At 44.3% G+C, this 20,649-nt stretch overlaps 1 protein-coding gene across 5 annotated transcripts in view; it reads left to right on the top strand.

Annotated features, from left to right (window-relative positions):
- The first annotated feature begins 101 nt into the window (after positions 1-101).
- SLC7A6 (solute carrier family 7 member 6) overlaps positions 102-20,649 on the top strand; it is a 36,513-nt gene continuing 15,965 nt past the window's right edge. Inside the window, exons 1-2 of one of the 5 annotated variants that reach the window (XM_030298218.2) lie at positions 102-173; positions 12,222-12,777. In XM_030298218.2, coding sequence (XP_030154078.1) covers positions 12,258-12,777 — 520 coding nt within the window. In that variant the 5' untranslated portion in view covers positions 102-173; positions 12,222-12,257. Of the gene's footprint in view, positions 174-1,936; positions 2,092-10,466; positions 10,732-10,762; positions 11,381-12,221; positions 12,778-20,649 lie in introns of those variants that run through there. The other 4 variants (XM_030298221.1, XM_030298220.2, XM_030298217.2 and 1 more) reach the window with 4 other exon arrangements.

Genomic DNA, 20,649 nt, shown 5'->3' with positions numbered 1-20,649 from the left:
CCCAGAGGCGCCGCCGCCTGCGGACTCAGCACGGAACTAGGCGTCCTGTCCCGACGCGGCGCGCGCTGTCGCGATCCGGCGGCGCGTGACGTGGCGGGGGCGGGGCCTCAGCGGCCCGGGCGGCCGTGGCGGTCGAGCTACTGAGCATCCTGTCGGCGCTTGGCTACCGCGAGGTAACGGGCCGCGGGCGGGCGCGCGGGGGCCGCGGGGCCGGGGCCGGGGGCCGCGTCCTGGAGGCCGAATTCTCCGCGCCGCCGCAGTCGCCGCGTGCGGAATTCGGGCCCGCCAACCCCGGCGCGGGGCGGGCGGGCGAGCGGCACGTGAGAGACGCCGCGGTGAGAGCGTGCCGGAGGGTGACGCTGTGCGTGTAAGAGGGACCGCGAGCGTGAGGGTGGCTCCAGGAGTGTGGGGAACCCTGAGTGTAAGACTGAGCGTGTCAGACTGTGTCTGTGTGAGTGTGTGTGTGTGAGCGACCCCCGTGAGTCTGAGGGTGACTGTGAGTGTGCAAGAAAGACCCTGAGTGAGAAGATGACGCCGAGTGTGTGTGAGATGATGCTGACAGTACGGGAGAGACTTTGGTGTGAAGGAGACTCGGTGTGCGTGAGGCACACCCCCCCCCCCCAGACTAGCGGGAGGCTGTGTGTGTGAAACCCAGAGCCTGAGGGTGATTCTCTGAGCGTGTGAGGGTGGTTCCAGGAGTGTGCGAGAGACTGAGAGGGAGACTCTGGCGACAGAGGCCCCGAGTGTGACGCTGTGTAAGAGACTGAGAGGTGCTCCAGGGTGAGCGTGACGGGAAGAAAGCGAGCCTGTGCTGTGAGAAACTCTGCAAGCGAGAAAGACGGCGTGCAAGATTCTGAGGATGTCCTGCAGGATCAGAGCTTGGGATGCTGCGAGATTGTCTGGGGGGGCGGGGGGGGGGGGCTTGCAGGGCTAGGGAACCGCGTGCTGCTGCCATGAAGGCTCCTCCTCCCGTCTCATGTCCTGTCATCTTGTTTGATCATCTCACGTTGTAAATGGAAAGAGATATTTGTAAAACATTCTGAGAATTCTTCACTAAGCGCTAGGCAAACAGTGTGGGTACCACGTTGTGTAATGGTCGGTATAAATAGGAATCAATATTTAACAGACGTTTTTGAGTACCTCTTGTGTGCACTGGGCTGTGGGCTTGGTGACACAGTTCAAAAGAATTCAGTCTGTGCCCTTGATGGGGGAAAAAAAGCACTGCCAGCGAATCCAGCATCGTGTTAGAATGCTCAGCCATCTGGTGCTTCTCTGAGAGCTGCTCCCTGATTTGAAGATCTGGGGGCAGCAGACTTTTGAAAGTCTGAGTGCTTCCTGAGCTCATTTTCGTCTCTCTTTGCTTGCTGTGAAGCCCTTAGGAGGAAGCTGCCCAGGCTGCCTACTTTGCTAAGGTGCCGTTGTGCGCTCACGGCTTTTGCTTCCCAACTTTGGTCTCAGACTGTCATTTGAGTTCTTATATTTGATTTCCCTCTCCTGACAAGTATGTGGAAAACCACAAACCCAGTTTTTCCCTGTCTTTCTTCTTCTCTCTCTGGCTGCGGACATATTTTTGTTGCAGACCAGAAGTAAATACCAGTTATGTGACTTATCTCCTTGGCACTTCTTGGTACAGGAAATTTCCTGACCTCTGTCTTGTGCGCTTCCTGCTGTAGCCTCCAGGATGTGGATACGTTTCTACAAAAGTGACGCAAACAGTGCTCACAGGACCTGGGACTCCGGGAGCAGCAGCAGTCTAGATACGCATGCTTTGAGATGACCGAGCTACTTCTCTGACACATGTGTGGGCTGGTGGCTTCAGTTACACTCCACTGTGAGTGTGATGGAACTTCTCAGTTGAGAATGCTGTCCCTGCCAGGCATATAAAACATACATTTTACAAAGGGAGATATCCAGCTGCTTATTAGGCTCGTTTTTGATAAGCTGCCTCTTACTCTTTGTTGCAGAGGTTAAGTGGCCAAGACAGACAGGTGGAATTAGGCCTTGATGTGGAGGCTTCATTTTCTTCTCAATACCTGACCCTTCATAATGAGGCAGCTTATGGAAGTGTGATGTTTGTTCATTTCCTCACAGGTGAATGTTGTTGCTCTGTCCTGTTAACTTTCTTGGATCTTTGTGATTTGTAAAGAATTTCAGTTATTTTTGCACACTATGAACAGGATACTAGTGATGAGAATGGCTCATATATAATTAAAAATTATATAACACTGTATTGTATAAATTGTATATATATTAAATTATATCTCTTTCTAAAGAGTAATTGTGGTGGTTCGTAATGAAAGATACTTGCAATGAGGTTGTTAAAAAGAAATTGAAAACCAAAGTCATGGAAAAGAATAGATACCATGTACTGTTGAAAGTAAGGTTATCTGTTCACTGTGATTGGGAACTGAATTGGATCTTAAGTTTCCTATTTTCTTAGGTAAAAAGATAAATATAGAGTCACATCACTTTTTTGTTTTATAGGAGTGTAAGTATGTGTGTGTATATTATATAGATACAGTTAAACATTAAGAAAATTAATGTATACTAATTGTGGAAAATATATAAAGCTCAGAGGTGTATAGAAAAGAGAGTCCTCTATATTTTTACCACAGTTAAGATTTTGAGGGGTGCCTGGGTGGCTCCGTTGGTTGGGCGACCGACTTTGGCTCAGGTCATGATCTCACAGTTCGTTGAGTTTGAGCCCTGCATCGGGCTCTGTGCTGACAGCTCAGAACCTGGAACCTGCTTGGGATTCTGTGTCTGCCCTCTCTCTAGCCCTCCCCTGCTCACGCTGTGTGTCTCTCTGTCTCTCAATAGTAAATAAACGTTAACAAAATTAAAAAAAAAAAAGATTTTGATATTTTTCTCAACAGCATTTTCCCTCATAGTTACCCATTGTAAAAGAGATTTTAAATCCAGCTTGCAAACTATTCCTTGTAATTGAACGCTGAAAGATTCTTTTTTTCCCCTGAAATTGCATGTGGTAGTTTCATGGTTAAGTTTTCATGAAGCAGTTTTAGTGGTCTGATGAATTCCTTTGTTATCTGCTTAGAGGAGCCTGTAAAATAGTATGAAAACCTGCTGGAAAACTGCATTGTGCCCTTACAGGCAGGGTTTAAGACTAGTTTTTCAAAACAGGAACTTATAGGGTACACTGAATGATTTAATGGAAATTGTCTTAGGTAGTGATTTTAGAGACTGTGTGAGAGAGACTGAGAATCCGATACTGTTTGTGATCTTCACATACCGATTTTTCTTATCAATTGGATAAAAACTGAAGACAGAAGGATAGCCAGTTCAGAGAGGGTGATCTGGTAAGATTTTGTTGTACACTCTTCCCCCCAGATACCAGGCTACTTAGCTGGAGATAGTGGCTTAGTTATGAGCTCCTTGATTTTCATCCCATTTCTGTGGGGATAGGATAAACAATGCATCTCACAGATAAGGATTGCCTTTTTGAGAATGTATGTGGATACTGTGGCAACTAATTAAATGTACTTGAATTCAAAACCATTATTGTAGTCATAGTTGCTTTTTATCCTTTTTTTCCTCTTTCATCATCTAAAGAACAAGTACTTTGACAAAATGATAAGAACCACCATCTCAGACTGAATTCTCTGAATGATCACTTCATTTAGTTAAGCCTTGTTTGTTTGTTGTTCTGGCAAGCAGGTGAGTAGGTGGCTCAAGGTGTTAGACTTTTAGTAGGGTTTGTTGTGTATTTTCTCTTTTAGCTATTTTTTGTCCTTGGTATGTATGTATGTATTTATTTATTTATTTATTTATTTATTTATTTATTTATATTTTTTGTGGGGGGAGAGAGATAGAGAGTGAGCGGGGGAGGGGTAGAGAGAGAGAAGGAGATAGAGAATCCCAAGCAGGCTCCTGGCTGTCAGTGCAAAGCCCATTGTGGGGCTCAAACTCACAAACCACGAGACCATGACCTGAGCTGAAATCAAGAGTCAGATGCTTAACCGACTGAGCCATCCAGGTGCCCCTGTTCTTGGTATATTTTTATGGAGTGATCACAGATTGAGTACCAAGCCTGTGCTGGGCCTTGTACTGGGTGCTGTTAAAACAGACAAGGAACTTACTAACTAGTTGGGAGAGACTGAAGGTAAGTAAATGCAACAGAATGAGGTGGCTGCTAAGGCAGAAGTATGTATTAGAAACCTTACAGACACAAGGAGATAGGTGGAGAAAGATGGCAGCCAGGATGTTGGGGAAAAGGTGAGAGAAGTAGGGTGTTAGAAGCAGAGGCTCAGTACGAACAAAGGTGTGTTTGTCTGATGGGCTCTAGGAACCCTGGACTATTCCAGGTTCTGGAAGCTGCAAGGAATTTAGTGTGATAGGACCTTGGGTGGGACATCGGGGGTTGGAGGTAGGGGTGGGTGTGGGGGGGTGTAGTGATAAGGACCTGATAAGTAGGTTGGAATTGGTCTTAAAGGCCTCAGGTAGCACCTGAGGGAGGGTTCCTAACTGTGCTCTGATACCAACAGAGTAGATAGTAGGGTTGATACTCTGTTGTGAAATTTGAGGAGCCAAAGTAGTGTTTTTCCTGCTAGAAGGCTGCCTCCTACCCCTAGCCTGCCCCCCGTCTCCTGGATGGAGGTAAACCCTATTGCAGTTGCCAGTTTTTGTTTGTTTTTCTCAGAAGTCACATAATTACTTAGACAAGAGCTATGTTGTTGGCACATTCCGTTTTCAGGTCTTCTAGATCTTGCTGATTTTTTTAAAGTAGGCTCCACATGCAGTGTGGGACTTGAACTCATGACCCTGAGATTAAAAGTCGAATGCTCTACTGACTGAGCCAACCAGGTACCCCTCGATCTTGCTAATTTTATGTCTATTCTAGTGACAACTGAGAGAGGTGCTTTGAAGTCTCCAACTATAATTGTAGATTTGTGTATTTCTCTTTTTAGATATATATCACTTTATGTATTTTGAAACTTTGTTGTTGGAGGAAATATATATTTAGAATTGTCTTCTTGATTAATTGACTTCTTTATCCCTAGCAGTATTTCTTATTCTGAAGTTTATTTTAAATTTTTTTTTTTCAACGTTTATTTATTTTGGGGACAGAGAGAGACAGAGCATGAACGGGGGAGGGGCAGAGAGAGAGGGAGACACAGAATCGGAAACAGGCTCCAGGCTCTGAGCCATCAGCCCAGAGCCCGACGCGGGGCTCGAACTCCCGGACCGCGAGATCGTGACCTAGCTGAAGTAGGAGGCTTAACCGACTGCGCCACCCAGGCGCCCCTGAAGTTTATTTTATATAATGGTACTATAGCTACTCCATCTTTCTTTTGATTAGTGTTTGCATGGTTTATTTTTTTCCTGTCGTTTTACCTATAGTTTACTTATGTCTTTATATTTAAAGCAGGTTTCTTGTAGACTACATGTAGGGTTTTGCATTTTTATCTGTCAGTATCTGTTTTTTAGTTGGTATGTTTAGATCATTTATATTTCATGTTATTATTGAGATGGTTGGATTAAAATCTTCCTTCTTGCTACTTGTCTTCTGCTTCTATTAGTTCCATATGTCTTTTTTTCTGCCTTCTTAAAAAATTTCTATTATTTAAGTATAGTTGACATACAACATTATGTTAATTGCACAACATGGTGATTCCACAATTCAATGCATGCTCACCACGATAAGTGTGGTTACCATTTGTCACCATACACCATTACTACAATATTAACTATATTCTCTATGCTGTACTTTTCATCTGCGTCTTACTTATTTTATTATTTTTAAGTTTATTTATTTATTTTGAGGGGGGGAAGTGGGGAGAGAGAGAATCCCAACCAGGTCCCACACTGTCAGTGCAGATCTTGTGAAATGATGACCTAAGCTGAAATCAAGAGTTGGGTGCTTAACTGACTGAGCCACCCAAGCACCCCTGGAAGTTTGTGCATCTTAATCCCCTTCACTTGTTTTGCTTATCCCCTCACTTCCCTCCCCTCTGGCAACCATCAGTTTGATTTCTGTAGTTATGAGTCCCTTTCTTTGTTGTTGTTTGTTTTGCTTTTTAGGTAAGTGTGATAATATGACATTTATTTTTCTCTGACCTAGTTCACTTACTTTTGGTTTGTGTATTTTTTATGTTTTATTTCCACTGTTGGCTTGTTATTTACACCCCTTCTTTTAATCTTTTTAGTTTAGTTTTGTTTTTAATATTTACCTATTTTGAAGGAGAGAATGCATGTGGGGGAGAAGTAGAGAGAGAGGAGAGAGAGAATCCCAAGTAGGTTCTGGTGCTGTCAAACCAGAACCCAAAACAGACCTCAAACTCACAAACTGTGACATTATGACCTGAGCTGAAATCAAGAGTCGGATGCTTACCCAACTGAGCCACCTAGGTGTCCCTTTAGTTTAGTTTTTTTAAGTAATGTTACATTATTTCACATATGAGAACCTTACAACAGTATAATTTCCAATTCTTCGTTGTCTTTGTGCTGTCATTGTCATACATTTCACTTTCATATATGCTATAAATCCACAATTCACTGCGAGTGAATTTTTACTTGAGGCAGTCAACTATATTCTACAGCAATTAAATGGCCCCCTAAAAGAGTTTTTTTTTCAAAAAATATTTTTTTTATATTTACCATAGACCATTTGATACTGTTCTAGGTTTTTACTTTTTTTCCCGTTTTGACTTTTGTGGTTTTCATCTCTCTGCTGAAATTTCACCTGTTTATGTATGCTGCCCTACTTTTCCATTAGAGCATTTAATGTATTAATCATAGTTATTTTGTATTTTATATTTTTATGTTTTGAGAGAGAGGGAGAGTATGCGCGCACGCAAGCAGGGGAGGGGCAGAGGGAGAGAGTATCTTTTATTTTAAGTTTATTTTTTTTTTTTGACAGAGAAAGAGAGTACACTCACAAGCACTCATAAGCAGGGGAGGGACAGAGACCGATGTGGGGCTCGAACTCACAAACTGTTAGATCATGACCCTAGCCAAGATCAAGAGTCGGATGTTTAACGGACTGCGCGCCTAGGCACCCCAAGGGAGAGAGAGAATCTTAAGCAGGCCCCATGCCCGGCGTGGAGCCCGAGGAGGGCCTCAATCTCTTGACTGTGAGATATGACCAGAGCCTTAGATGCTTAAAAGACTGAGCCATCCAGGGGCCCCAATCATAGTTAGTTAGTTAGTCAGTTAGTTATTTTCAGGAGTAGAATTCGGTGATTCATCACTTTCATACAACACCTAGTGCTCATCATAACACGTGCCCTCCTAATACCCATCATCCGTCTAGCCCATCTCCTACCCCCTTCCCTCCATCAATCCTGAGTTGGGTTTGGGTTTTGTTGTTCTTGTGGTTACCTTAGGTGCACACATGGCTTCAAATTCCTCTGGTGTTTCCTTGCACTTAGCATTGGTTTGCTGGAGGGAGGGTTTTTCTTCAATGTTTATGCTTTGCCCTCAGCTTTAGGTCTTTTTGTTGTTGTTGCTGGGTGCTTGCATACCTGGTGGTGGGGAGCAGGGATTCTCTGTTGTCTTGGTTCAGCCTCAGTCTTAGGCAGGCCCTGTTTTTCTGGATTTGAGTGGGGGGAGAAAAGGGAGGGGTGTAGATCTTTTTGGTGATCCTGCTCTTGGCCCAGAGGTAGGCTATCATTAATGGTCTGGATCAGAATGTCCTGCCTTCCCCCAGGAATAAAGGGTTGTTTTATTTTTCTTTCACCCTGCCCTAGCTGCCTTGGGAGTGGCAGAGTTTTGCCACTCTTTCCCCAGCAGTGTTAAGATTTTTATTCTAGGGGCGCCTGGGTGGCTCAGTCGGTTGGGTGTCTGACTTCGGCTCAGGTCATGATCTCTGTCTGTGAGTTCAAGCCCCGCGTCGGGCTCTGTGCTGATAGCTCAGAGCCTGGAGCCTGTTTCAGATTCTGTGTCTCCCTCTCTCTGACCCTCCTCCGTTCATGCTCTGTCTCTCTCTGTCTCAAAAATAAATAAACGTTAAAAAAAAAAAAAAAGATTTTTATTCTAGAGAGGGCACCTGGTGGACCTTTGTATTTTTCCTGGAATAGTGATTGCTTTCCTTCTCCAGACTAGCACTACGGAGAGGCTATCTCTGGCCTCCTGCCTAGTATTTTTTATGAGCATCCAATCCACAGAGATCTGTGGAGAAAAAACGTCTAAGTGTCTATGCTCTTGCTAACCCACACTAGACCTTTATTATTGTTTTTTTTTTTTTAAGTTTTATTTATTTATTTTGAGACACACAGAGAGAGAGCAAGCAGGGAGGGACAGAGAAAGAGAGGGAGAGAGAGAATTCCAGGCAGGCTCAGTACTGTCAGTGCAGGTGGGGCTTGAACTCCCAAACTGTGAGATCATGACCTGAGCCAAAATACTGAGTCAGACACTTAACCGACTGAGCCACCCACGTGCCCCTAACCCATGCTAGACCTTTAGTAATTCATTAAAAATTATACCTGAATTCTACTTACCTGACTGTATATTGGTCCCACCATTCTCCCTCTGCCACAGACCAGCCAGACCTTACATCTCTCCGTGGAGGTGCCTTTTTTTCCTTAAATTTCAGTCCACTTGGTTGCCCTGTAACCTTAGCTCTCTGATGGCTTCAAGAAAAGTCACAGCTTTTGATGTAAGAAACAAAGCTGAGGAACTGTAGATAAAATTAAATATATAACCCACTGCCCATTGACTGATATTTGAGATAGGCAGAGTATGATATTCTTTCAGGAACTCCCAACTATCTTAATGTTTATACTTTGCTAGAGGGAAAAACTACCTTAGCTTGACAATACCTAGGCCCCTAGGATCCTGTGTGTCTTTAGCATATGAAAGTCTGTTTGGAAACCTCCAGGTACCTTTTACCTTCCCCAACTCCCAAGTAGAAGATTGGTTCCTCCGCACAACCCCAGTGCAGCTCTTTCTGTCCACAGGTCCTGTCCCTGTGCTTTAATGAAACTACCTTTTTTGTACTGAAGACATACCAAGAATTCTTTCTTAGCCGTCATCTCCAAACCCCAACACTCCAAACCATATCAGTTATGTAGATTATTTGGCTTTTTCTTGTCATTGGAGTGGGAGTGATGCTTTCACCATCTTTCTACATCTTAAATCTAATTTGTGATTAAATATATATTTGGTCTTCATCAACTGTTTCTAGACACAGCTCCTATAATTTCCTATATAAGAGCCATAGGGGCTTTTTGTTATAATATTTGTGTTTGTTCTCAATTTCCTGAAATAGTTCAAGGGCAATAAAGGTGAAATGGATGTCTTTTGTTATTTATATAACAATCCCCTTTCAACCATACCTCTGAGTTTATGTTAATGAAGTGATTTTTGGAAAACATCTTGATCTCCTAAGGATGGAGGTTGGTTGCTAGAGGAACCAGACCTGTGGTTAGGAGATTGGTAACTTAGGTTCAGTCTGACCTCTGGGGAGGGGAGAGGGGCTGGAGATTGAGTCAATCTCTAGTGGCCAATGATTTTCATCAATCATGCCTTTGTAATGAAGCCTCCTTAAAAATCCCATAAGGAGAGAGTTTGGAGAGCTCCCAGGTTGGTGAACAGGTGGAGGTGCTGGGTGAGTAGCGGCTTGCTCAGAGAGAGCATGGAAAGTCCACACCCCTTTCCATATACCTTGCCCTAAGCATCTTTTCCATCTGGCTGTTCCTGAGTTATATCCTTTTTATTTTTTTATTTCTTATTTTTTTTAATGTTTATTTGTTTTTGAGGGAGAGAGAGACAGAGCATGATGGGAAGGGGGCAGAGAGAGAGGGAGACACAGAATCTGAAGCAGGCTTCAGGCTCTGAGCTGACAGCACAGAGCCCTACCTGGGGCTGGAACTCACAAGCTGTGAGATCATGACCTGACGGAGCCACTCAGGTGCCCCCCCTGAATTATATCTTTTTTTAATAAACTGGTAATCTAGTAAGTAAACTGTTTTTCTGTGAGCCACTCGAACAAATTAATTGAACCCAACGAGGGGGCAGTGGGACCCTTCAATTTATAGCCAGGCATATTGCAAGCCCTGGTAACAACCTGAACCTGCATTTGGCATCGGAAGAGGGGAAAGTTTTGTGGGACCGAGCTCTTAACCTGTGAGATCTCCAGGTGGATAGTGTCAGGAATAAGTTAAGTGTTGCAAAATTGCTTGATGTGTGGAAAACCATACATCTGGTGTCAGAAGTCCGAACAAGAATGTGTGGGAGCCCCAGCCTCCTCCTGCCAGCTAGCTAGGGTTTGATGGAATAGGGGAGAGGCTGGAATGGGCACTGGGACCAGGGATCAGGTTTCTCTGCTTGCCCTGGGTTGAATTGGGTGGAAAAAGGCAATCTAGATCTCTCTGCACCTGACTCATGGGAGAATATAAGCTCCTCTGCTATTTTCAAGTTTGTTTTCATGGTTGCTTTGGCTCAGCTGACAGACACGTGAAAACAAGTATGTTCCCACGTGTCTGTGCCTGCAGAGGGAAACCTGCATGGCTTGGTGCCAGGAGTGAAAGGAAGAGTGGTGCTGCCTTAAAGCCAGTTCTCATCTAAGCGGAGGTAGGCTGGCTCCACTCTGGGAGTGAGAGAAGGCTTATCAGTGCCCAGAGGAGTTTTTTCACTTCGCCTCCAATCCAGACTCTGGAAGGGGACCAGAACAGGTAAGGCAGGAGTTTTGGATGGAGCTGTGGAGACTGGAGTTTTCCCTGAGAACTACTTACTCTTGAGTGGCTGTGGTTCCCTTACTCTGAGCTCCATGAGGTAAGGTTCTGGCATCTCCATCTTTGTTAAGTAGATGAGAGGCTTCTGGGAAGATGATGTACTGATCTCATTCTTATCCCTGGAAATTATCTCTGTGACCTTAAAAGACTGACTCCTGGGTGGGAATCAAACGGCTTACAGGATTCCTTTATCCAGAACATGAGGGGGGAGTAAATAGGTGATCTGAATTCCTGATTCCTGGGGCATAGGAAGGTTCTTGTCTTCCTCTGACAGATTCTGGGTTCTTTATATGAAGATTGGTGTGGAGTCTAATTTTCCTGAGGTTTCTGGACTGGCCCAACTCTAAACCAAAAGTAGTAGTGTGTGTGCCATCTCCATATAGGATGCCTTCCGATGCCAGGTCTGTGGATAAGAAAAGTCGTGTAGCTCCGATTGAGTGTCAGAATTCCTGGGTCCTATTCTGGGAGAATCTCTTTGCAACCCAGATGGTAGTGAGAGGCACATGCTGAGAAGGAAAACAAATAAACAGATAGCAGTTGAGCCCCAGGTTAGGGTGCCCTCTGTGTGTTCTTTCTCCATCTGGTCTTGTTGTCTCTTTTTCTGGGCACTTTAGAAAAAGAGATGTGTTGAACGGGGAAAGCAGCAATGAGGGAAGTAAGGTGGAAGTGGTGGACTTAGCAACACACAGGTGTGTATTTTCATGAAGATCCTCTCCTTCGTCTAGTCTTTGTAATGGCCCTGGTCTTAGCATCTTCCTAGTCCTTCTCACCACCTGCTCATATTCTTTCGTATTTTTTGCTGGCCTGAGAGTAGCTACAGACTTCTCTGCATGTGGCTAGATACTGCAGGAGTTCCTGTTTATGTTTGGATGGAGGTGAGTGGGTTTGGGCAGTGAGGGACCTATCAGGCTGGCTAGGGCTATGAACCTGGTGCTGGGAGTGTTGTTGTTGTTGTTTTTAAGTTTATTTATTTATTTTGAGAGAGAAAGAAAGAGAGAATCCGAGGCAGGCTCTGCACTGTCAGCACAGAGCCCCAGAGCCCAATTGGTGCTTGAACTGATGAACTGTGGATCATGACCTGAGCCGAAATCAATTGCTAGATGCTTAACTGACTGAGCCACCCAGGCACCCCTGGTTTGCAGGTTTTAAACTGACCAAACTAGACTCTGTAGCTCAGGGGTTAGAGCACTGGTCTCATAAACTAACCAGACTAAAACCTATACCTTAGGGAGAATCCGTGCTATGGCTAGGCCTAATGCCAACCTAATGGCTGGGTGTCAAGCCAGGTACCTCTTGTTGGAAGTTGCCATCGCCTGAACCCTGTCATTGTCATCTTTCTTGGGAGCACTAGATGTCTGCCTACCTCCATTTATTTCTCTGTGTCCTGTGGTGGGAACTGATACAAGGTCATTGTATTTAGATCTATGTGCAAGGCATGCCATTCCTACAAAAGAGGTTGGCTTTGCGGTTCTCTAAACCAGAGACTCACCAGCTCCTGCCCTAGACTAATACATTTATATTCTTTGCCAGGCCACAGGAAACATAAGTGTGAAGGAGACATTTGCCATGGAAGCCAGGGAGCTGGAGAGCCCCACACCAACCTACCATCTCATTCCTGAGGCCAGCCAGCCCAGAGAGAAAGATGTCAGCATGCAACCTCAACGGACCATGGAAACTATGCAGCTAAAAAAGGAGATCTCTCTGTTGAATGGGGTCAGCCTGGTGGTGGGCAACATGATTGGCTCAGGAATCTTTGTCTCACCCAAAGGCGTGCTGGTGTACACTGCCTCCTATGGGTTGTCACTAGTCATATGGGCCATTGGTGGGCTTTTCTCAGTTGTTGGTGCCCTTTGCTATGCGGAGCTGGGGACTACCATCACCAAGTCTGGGGCCAGCTATGCTTATATTCTAGAAGCTTTTGGGGGCTTCATTGCCTTCATCCGCCTTTGGGCCTCCTTGCTAATTGTTGAGCCCACCAGTCAGGCCATCATTGCCATCACCTTCGCCAACTACATCATCCAGCCCTCGTTCCCCACTTGTGATCCCCCGTACCTGGCCTGCCGTCTCCTCGCTGCTGCTTGCATATGTAAGTCTGGGGTTTAGTGGGAAAGTATGTTTGAGGATGTGGGTTCCTTTAATAATGCTAATGGTACCTCATATTTGAACAGTATATTTTGCTTTATGGGAGGAAGAGAGGCATCTTACCTTTTGAAGAAGTAATTTCACCAAAGCCATTTAACCCTGAGAGATAAGTAAGGGTAAGGGATAGAGATGAGAGAAATTTGAGTCTGTTTGTGGCTTTTGGTGCCTCACATTCCTTCAACTCTTGACTGTTACAGAGTTCTGTGCTCCAGTCTATGTGACAGGTTGGTGCATGTCTTATTTTTGTCTTATCAGATGTTTTGATTGGAGTCAATAGCACTACTTGTGGCTTAACCCAGAAAAAAACCTCAGTGCTGAGGACTTTATTTTGCTTCCCAGCTTTTTATCTTAATCCAGTTAAAAAAAAAGAAAACAAACCAGTTTAGAGGCTGAGAAAAGAGCTTCTCTAGATTGTTGGGGGTGGGGGGTGAGGGGGTCCCAAGGTGTTACCCATCAGGCCCACAGGACTACTGCTCCCTGCCACTTCCACTCTTTGCAGCCCATTGTGTGTTTTTTTTTGTTTTTTTTTTTTAATTTTTTAAATGTTTATTTTTTGAGAGAGAGAGACAGAACATGAGCATGGGAGAGGCAGAGAGAGAAGACACAGAATCCTAAACAGGCTCCAGGCTCTGAGCTGTCAGCACAGAGCCCGACACGGGGCTCAAACCCACAAACTGTGAGATCACGACCTGAGCTGAAGTCAGATGCTTGACCGACTGAGCCACCGAGGTGCCCCTCTTTGCAGCCCATTCTAAGCAGCAGGCACCACACCAAAATGGCTTTTTCCCATTGGTGTTTCAGATTTCTTTACACTGACTTTGTAAACAAGCTCTGCTTGTGGCCAGTGACAGGAAGGTGGCTTCTAGCCCATATTTGGGTTTCTGAGGACAGAACCTGAGAGATTCCAGTTCATCCCTCTTTATTTTCCTTTTTCTCTTACAAGGTGGTGAAGAGTGATTCTGCCTAAAGTCACTGAAAAGAAAGAAGATTGCTGTGAATTTACACAGTCTTGTAGAGCTAGTGTTTTAGCTGAGAAGTGGCCCAGAATTCCCTGTGTTCCTTAAGCACTGTGCTGCCAGAAGCACTTAATTATACTCTGTCCTTTCCGTATCTCTGCTTGCAAAAGCTTTGGCAGTGTGTGTAGTTTATCCACAGTGTTAAAAATAGGCTGAGAGTACCTTGGAGTTAGCAATAAAGGATTGTACTGTACACTGGGCCTCCTGACTTTAACGATTTGTTAAAGACAAATGTTAAAGGGAACCCCTCCACATATAGCCCCAGGAAGAGGGAAAGTGGGTACTCAGCTGTATTGTATGTCTGGTAGGGTCTGGCCAGGGGAACTCTGGCCAGACTGAGTTGTCTAGAAAAAGAATAATTTTCTGGGGTGCCTGGGTGGCTCAGTCAGTTAAGCATCTGACTTTGGCTTAGGTCATGATCTCACAGTTCCTGGGTTTGAGCCCCACATCAGGCTGTCTGCTGAGAGAGCCTGCTTCAGGTCCTCTCTCCCTCCTGCCCTCTCTCTGCCCCTTCCCTGCTCTCAGTCTCTCTCAGTTTCAAAAAATAATAATAATTTTCTGGGGCGCCTGGGTGGCGCAGTCGGTTAAGCGTCCGACTTCAGCCAGGTCACGATCTCGTGGTCCGTGAGTTCGAGCCCCGCGTCAGGCTCTGGGCTGATGGCTCGGAGCCTGGAGCCTGTTTCCGATTCTGTGTCTCCCTCTCTCTCTGCCCCTCCCCCGTTCGTGCTCTGTCTCTCTCTGTCCCAGAAATAAATAAACGTTGAAAAAAAAAAAAAAAAGTTCACAAAACTTAAAAAAAAAAAAAAAAAAAGACAAAAAATAATAATAATTTTCTGATTACAAAATATGTTAGGGGGTGCCTAGGTGGTGGCTCATTTGGTTAAGTATCTGGCTCTTGATTTCGGCTCAGGTCATGATCTCATAGGTTCATGAGATTGAGCCCTGCGTTGGGCTTTGCACTGACAGAGTGGAGCCCGTTTAGGATTCTCTCTCCCTCTCTCTCTGCCCCTCCCCCTCTCTCAAAATAAATAAACATTAAAGAATAAATAAAATAAAATGTATTCATTAAGGAGAAAATTAACTTGACCACAAATCACCCATAATCTACCACCAAAAGATGAGCACTTTTAATAGTTAAATCATGTCTTCATTTCTTTCTTTTTATAGAATTGGTATCATACTTTGCATATAACTTTATATTCTGCATTTTAAATTTAGTATATCATTTTTTTTTCCATTTTGTGGGATGTTCTTCAAAAGAATCATTTTTTTTTTTTTAATTTTTTTTTTTTTTTTAACGTTTATTTATTTTTGGGACAGAGAGAGACAGAGTATGAACGGGGGAGGGGCAGAGAGAGAGGGAGACACAGAATCGGAAACAGGCTCCAGGCTCTGAGCCATCGCCCAGAGCCTGACGCGGGGCTCGAACTCACGGACCGCGAGATCGTGACCTGGCTGAAGTCGGACGCTTAACCGACTGCGCCACCCAGGCGCCCCAAAAGAATCATTTTTTAAAGTAGTGTCTCTTTTACTATTATTGTTTAGAGGTAATATGTAATGTTACAAGCACTTTGAAAATGCAAAAAAATAGAAAAAAGAAAAGAAAAATCACCCATAATTTTAACTCCCAGAGAACTATTGCTGCTATTTGTGTGAAATACCTGTGGTATTTTTTTTTCCTGTGCTTATCTCATTTTTTACAAGTACTTTTGAAATCATACTCTGTGTGGTTTGTATAATACTTTTAAAAATTTAATATTTAATCCCTTTCATGATATATTCTTAGAAAACATGATTTAGGGACACATAAGTAGGTTCCTGGCAGTGTGGTATAGTGGTTAAGTTCACAGGCTCCCATGCCAGACTGGGATTGATTCCAGCTTTACCAGCTGTTTTTCTAGCTGTTAACCTTAGAGTAGTTAGTTAACTGTTGCTTTGGTCTTCTCATTTGTAAAATGGAAATATCAATTGTATTGATGGTTGTGAGGAGTAAATGAATCAATACATGTATAGTACTTCTCTGTGTCTGGCATATAGTAAGTGTTCTGTAATATCATTATAAATAATATTGCTGTGGGAGTCTTTGTATATATAGTTTCAGAGTTTCTGCATCTTTTTTTAGGGTAGAATTATACAAGAGAAATACTTGCGTCTAAAGAAATAAACTGTTTTAAGATTCTTCATGTGTTACCCAATTTTCTTCTAGAAGGTTTTGTGAGTTTGTGCTCTTATCTAAGCAACTGAGAGTGCCTGTGCATTGGTCTCGTGTTGGCCTTAGGGTGAATTCCAAAAATAACCAAGTCAAAGGACACCTCTATATATAATTTTTCATGTGCAAAAGATTTTTATTTGCTAAATCCTTTTTCCTTTATGATTTTCCTCATTGTTTTTGTGCTTAGGAAGCCCATCCCCATATCAGGAACTGCTCTTTTGATTGGAGAAGAGACCTCACTTCTTAGAAGTGCATTCATAGCATCTGTAGCTGCTTTTATTCAAGTGTACTTTTACCCAGAGTACTCAGGATCAGAATTCCTTCAAGCCCGTATCCTAGAAGCCCAGGCTTTTTCACAATGCATGTCTGTAGGCAGGAAATTGTCAGAGACGGGCCGAAGTTATAAAACCATGTCTCATTCTAACTGACAAGACTTTGGAGTTCAGCTTGCTCCTCTTCTTGGAACTTAGGGTGTAGAATCAGGCTGATGCATCATCTAACAAATCTGGAATGTGCTGAAGGGAGTCTCTTTGGGCAGGGGTGGCAGTGAGAGCGACGTGGTCTTAAGAGACAAAAATTTGGAAGAAACCAATTAGGTCATAATTAAGGGGGAAACCCCCAAAATCTGCACTTGTAACCATGGTGAAATTTAGGTGGGATAGGATAATTAAGTTAGTCTAAAATTGAGATATGAGAGGGGTCCACGTTGTTGTTTGGGAGACTGTCTACAGAAATTATAACCATGCCAAGCTAGACAATTAAAGTTCCATTCTAGAAGAAAGGGCCCAGATAGTCTCCATATAACAACTCCAGGTCAGAGCTGCAAGCTGGTGCCCCATGGGCCAGACTTGACCCACAGATATATTTGTTTGGCCTCGTGTTGTAAGCAATTTTGAATTACTTGCCAAAGTATGAAAATCAGGACTGGACCTTTCTTTTGAAAAACCAAAAGTTCTGGTAACCTTGGACCCACATTCTTTACTGACACAATCAGCTGCCTTTGAGTAGTGGTTGCTCTCTTTAAAGGAGCACACACTCTTTAGTCTGCTACAGCCCTCCACTCCCTCTTGTTTAATACCCAGACATTCTTACCATTGCTCACTTGTATTACCTACTTGGACCTTGAAGGTGTTACTGATTCAAATCCTGGCTTTATAGCAGCCCCTTACCCTATTCCCAGATTACACTGGCAGAGAGATCCTAGCAACTTTTTTTAAATTGCAGGCTATTTTAGCTACTTACTATCCTAGGGCAGTGGTTCTCAACCGGAGGTGAGTTTGTCCGGAGGCATTTGGCAAGGTCTGGAGAGATTTTTGGTTGTCACACCTGCTGGGAAGGGGTGCTACTGGCATCTAGTGGGCAGAAGCCAGATCTTATAACTTATAAAGTATAAGACAGCCTCATACAATTAAGCCTTTTCTAGCCCCAAATGTCAATAGTGCCGAGGTTGAGAAACTCTATTCTAAAGGTGCATTCTGGGGCGCCTGGGTGGCGCAGTCGGTTAAGCGTCCGACTTCAGCCAGGTCACGATCTCGCCGTCCGTGAGTTCGAGCCCCGCGTCAGGCTCTGGGCTGATGGCTCAGAGCCTGGAGCCTGTTTCCGATTCTGTGTCTCCCTCTCTCTCTGCCCCTCCCCCATTCATGCTCTGTCTCTCTCTGTCCCAAAAATAAATAAACGTTGAAAAAAAAAATTAAAAAAAAAAAATAAATAAAGGTGCATTCTACTCATATCTGTGCTGGGAGCTTGGACTCTTCTGTGGTGGGTGGGGCCTCAGGCTGCCAATTGGACTCAGTATGCTTAGAGGCTCTTACTCACTTATGGGATTGTAGGGGAAAATGGCAGTTCTTGAGGTCCATAGGTCCCTTCTCTGGCCAGGTGACCAGCAGTATTCTTGATAACTCAGGTGCCCAGGAGTACTTGATTTGATTGCGATGTTTCTGTCTTAGGTGTTGTCATTCTGTTTATCTTTGTGGGATCCTGCCTGTTGTGTAGGCCTGTTGTGTATCATTGGAGATTATTTGCTGTAAAGGTTTCAGTATAGAAGTCATTCAGCATTGACACTGGCATCAAAGCAGAGACTTGCTCACACTGAGATCCATTTCCCCCACCCTCCACCCCCCATGGTTTGTTTGGCAAGGCCCACAGTGAAGAAGAGCTGGAGGAGGAGGAGCAGGAGCTGGAGGAGATGGGGGAGGGAGACTGCCAAGGGGAAGACGAGTGAAGAAACACCGTATAATTCCTGAATAACTTTCTGTTGTCTCTTGCTGTCTTAGGCACTGGCATGGCCAGGGTTCTGAGAAGGAAGGGTATGCTCCCCTTTTTTGGTCAGTTGTTGCTATGGATAGACAGCTTTTATCTTCTGAAAGTGACAGGCCTCAGAAGGACTGGGTCTTTAGCAGTACAAAGACCCTGGAGTCTACCCCTGTATAGAGCATGAATGGTTTGATAATAAATGTGTATATCTGTGTAATTAAAAACAAGGAGGGGGTGCCTGAGTGCCTAAGTTGGTTAAGAGTCTGACTCTTGATCTCAGCTCAGGTCATGATCTCAGGGCTTGTGGGTTTGAGCCCTGCATTGGGCTCAGTGTTTACAGCCTGGAGTCTGCTTGGGATTCTCTCTCTCTCCCCCCCTCTCTCTTTGCCCCTTCCCGCTTGTTCATGAGCACACACATATATTCTCTCTAAATAAATAAATAAATAAATAAATAAATAAATAAATAAACTTTAAGCAAACAAACAAGGGGGTTTCTTAACAAGGCATATACCTGACATATTCATATGCATCCTGAGAGGTAGCTCCAGATTCCAGGATTTACATTTGGAAGGGTTTACTTCTCCTGGACTGTTGTACATTTTTCTCCTAATATGTTTGTAGATGGTCTCTCCCCTGCTTTTTTTCTTCTTCTGCCTTGTAGCTGCTGTTGTTAAGGATTGCACTCCTGTGTCCTTGAGTGCCCCTTAGTAACACCCAGCTTGTTTGTGGGAGGAATTGGAAGGGTTCCTTCCTTTCCCTGTTGCTGTGGGAAAAGGGAGCTATGACTATCAGCATAACTGGGACTATAGCTGCAGATTGCCAAGTCATCTCCTCATCAGAAAGAGAATATGAGAGGCACAGTTCTGTTGTAGGGCACATGTATTATCCAGGATGAATTTCGGCTTCAAATAACTGAAAACCGAAAGCAGTATGGCTCAAATATATTGAAGTTTATTTCTCTCACATATTAAAAGTTTATTTCTCTCACAGCATTGTGGGGCTGGTAGGATGACTTTATAGTTTTTCGGGGAGCCAGGTTCCTTCCTTCTGCTTTACTGCTCCGCCATCTTCAGCATGCGACTTCTACCTAGCTGGTGGTCCAAGATGGCTACTCACGCTCTAGCTGTCAAGTCTGCACTGTAGCTGATACGGAGAACAAAGAAAGGCATGTGCTGCCCTTCAAACAGACTTCCTGAGGTCTTATTTATATGAATGTTTGCTTACATCCCTGGGGCAAGAACTTAGTTATCTGGCCATACCTGCCTGCGGAGAGAGACTGGGAAATGTCAACTTTATTTTGGGCGGCCATGACTATGCTAAAATTTCTATTACTAAGGAAAAAATGGAAGAAGAGATACTAAAAGATAACTAGCAGTTTTTGCCACAGAGAGACTTTAGGGATTTGTTTCTGCTTTGGGGTTGGGTATGGATCTGCTAAAGCCCCTGGAGACTGAAGACCCTCACATGGACCCCACACTTGCTGGTACAGGCTTTCCAGCCAGGAAATGAGATCGGGAGAAGAGGGAAGTCTTGGATGTTGTAACTGTGGTAGTTGCGTCTGAGTACCTGGCCTCCAGGCTCAGCTTTGTGCTTAAGCCCTGACAGAATCTATGGTGCTAGATGGGGTTGGGAATTTGGGGAGGCTTGAAGGGGTGGGATCAGATAGTGATATGTTTCTTACTTAATTAAAATCAGGAAAACCTTAAGGGGACTTGGCTTCTGCATGGTAGACTGTTCTTGGAGCTCCCTGTTCTCTGGCAGGGCTGAGAGTATGGTGAAGCAAGTAAGGCTCCGGGGACAGCATTTAAGGGTGCACTCACTCTGGGGGTGAGTCCCCCAGACACCTGGGGGTGTCTGGGTGGTCCGTTGGTTAAGAGTCCGACTCTTGGTTTCAGCTTAGGTCATGATCTAGCAGTTGGTAAGTATGAGCCCCGCCCTGACGATGCAGAGCCTGCTCAGGATTCTCTCTCTTTCTGCCCCTCCCCTGCTCCTGCTCTCTCTCTTCCCTTCTCTGTCTCAAAAAATAAATAAATAAACTTAAAAAAGAAAAAAAGGATGCACTCATTCTGAGGTTCTCCAGGCGATCCTGAAAGTGAGCACCTCCTTAAATTTTGTGTCCCAGACACCCTCCTTACCTCACCCTACTTCTGGCCTTGCTCCCTGGCTACACGTTGTTTTAGATTAAGTATTTTAATTTTTACTGAGGAAGAAGCATTTATGCATGGTAAATAACAGTGTAAAACAGTGTACAATGGAAAAAGTGTCTCTCCCTCACCAGAGCTTTGGTCTTCTTCCCCAGAGGCAACCACTGTGACCAGGCTCTTTTGTATCTTTC

Source organism: Lynx canadensis, chromosome E2 (genome assembly GCF_007474595.2).
Source record: "Lynx canadensis isolate LIC74 chromosome E2, mLynCan4.pri.v2, whole genome shotgun sequence".
NCBI classification, from domain to species: Eukaryota; Metazoa; Chordata; class Mammalia; order Carnivora; family Felidae; genus Lynx; species Lynx canadensis.
The sequence above is the reverse complement of the archived record's forward strand: the minus strand, read 5'-3'. Positions and strand labels throughout refer to the sequence as shown.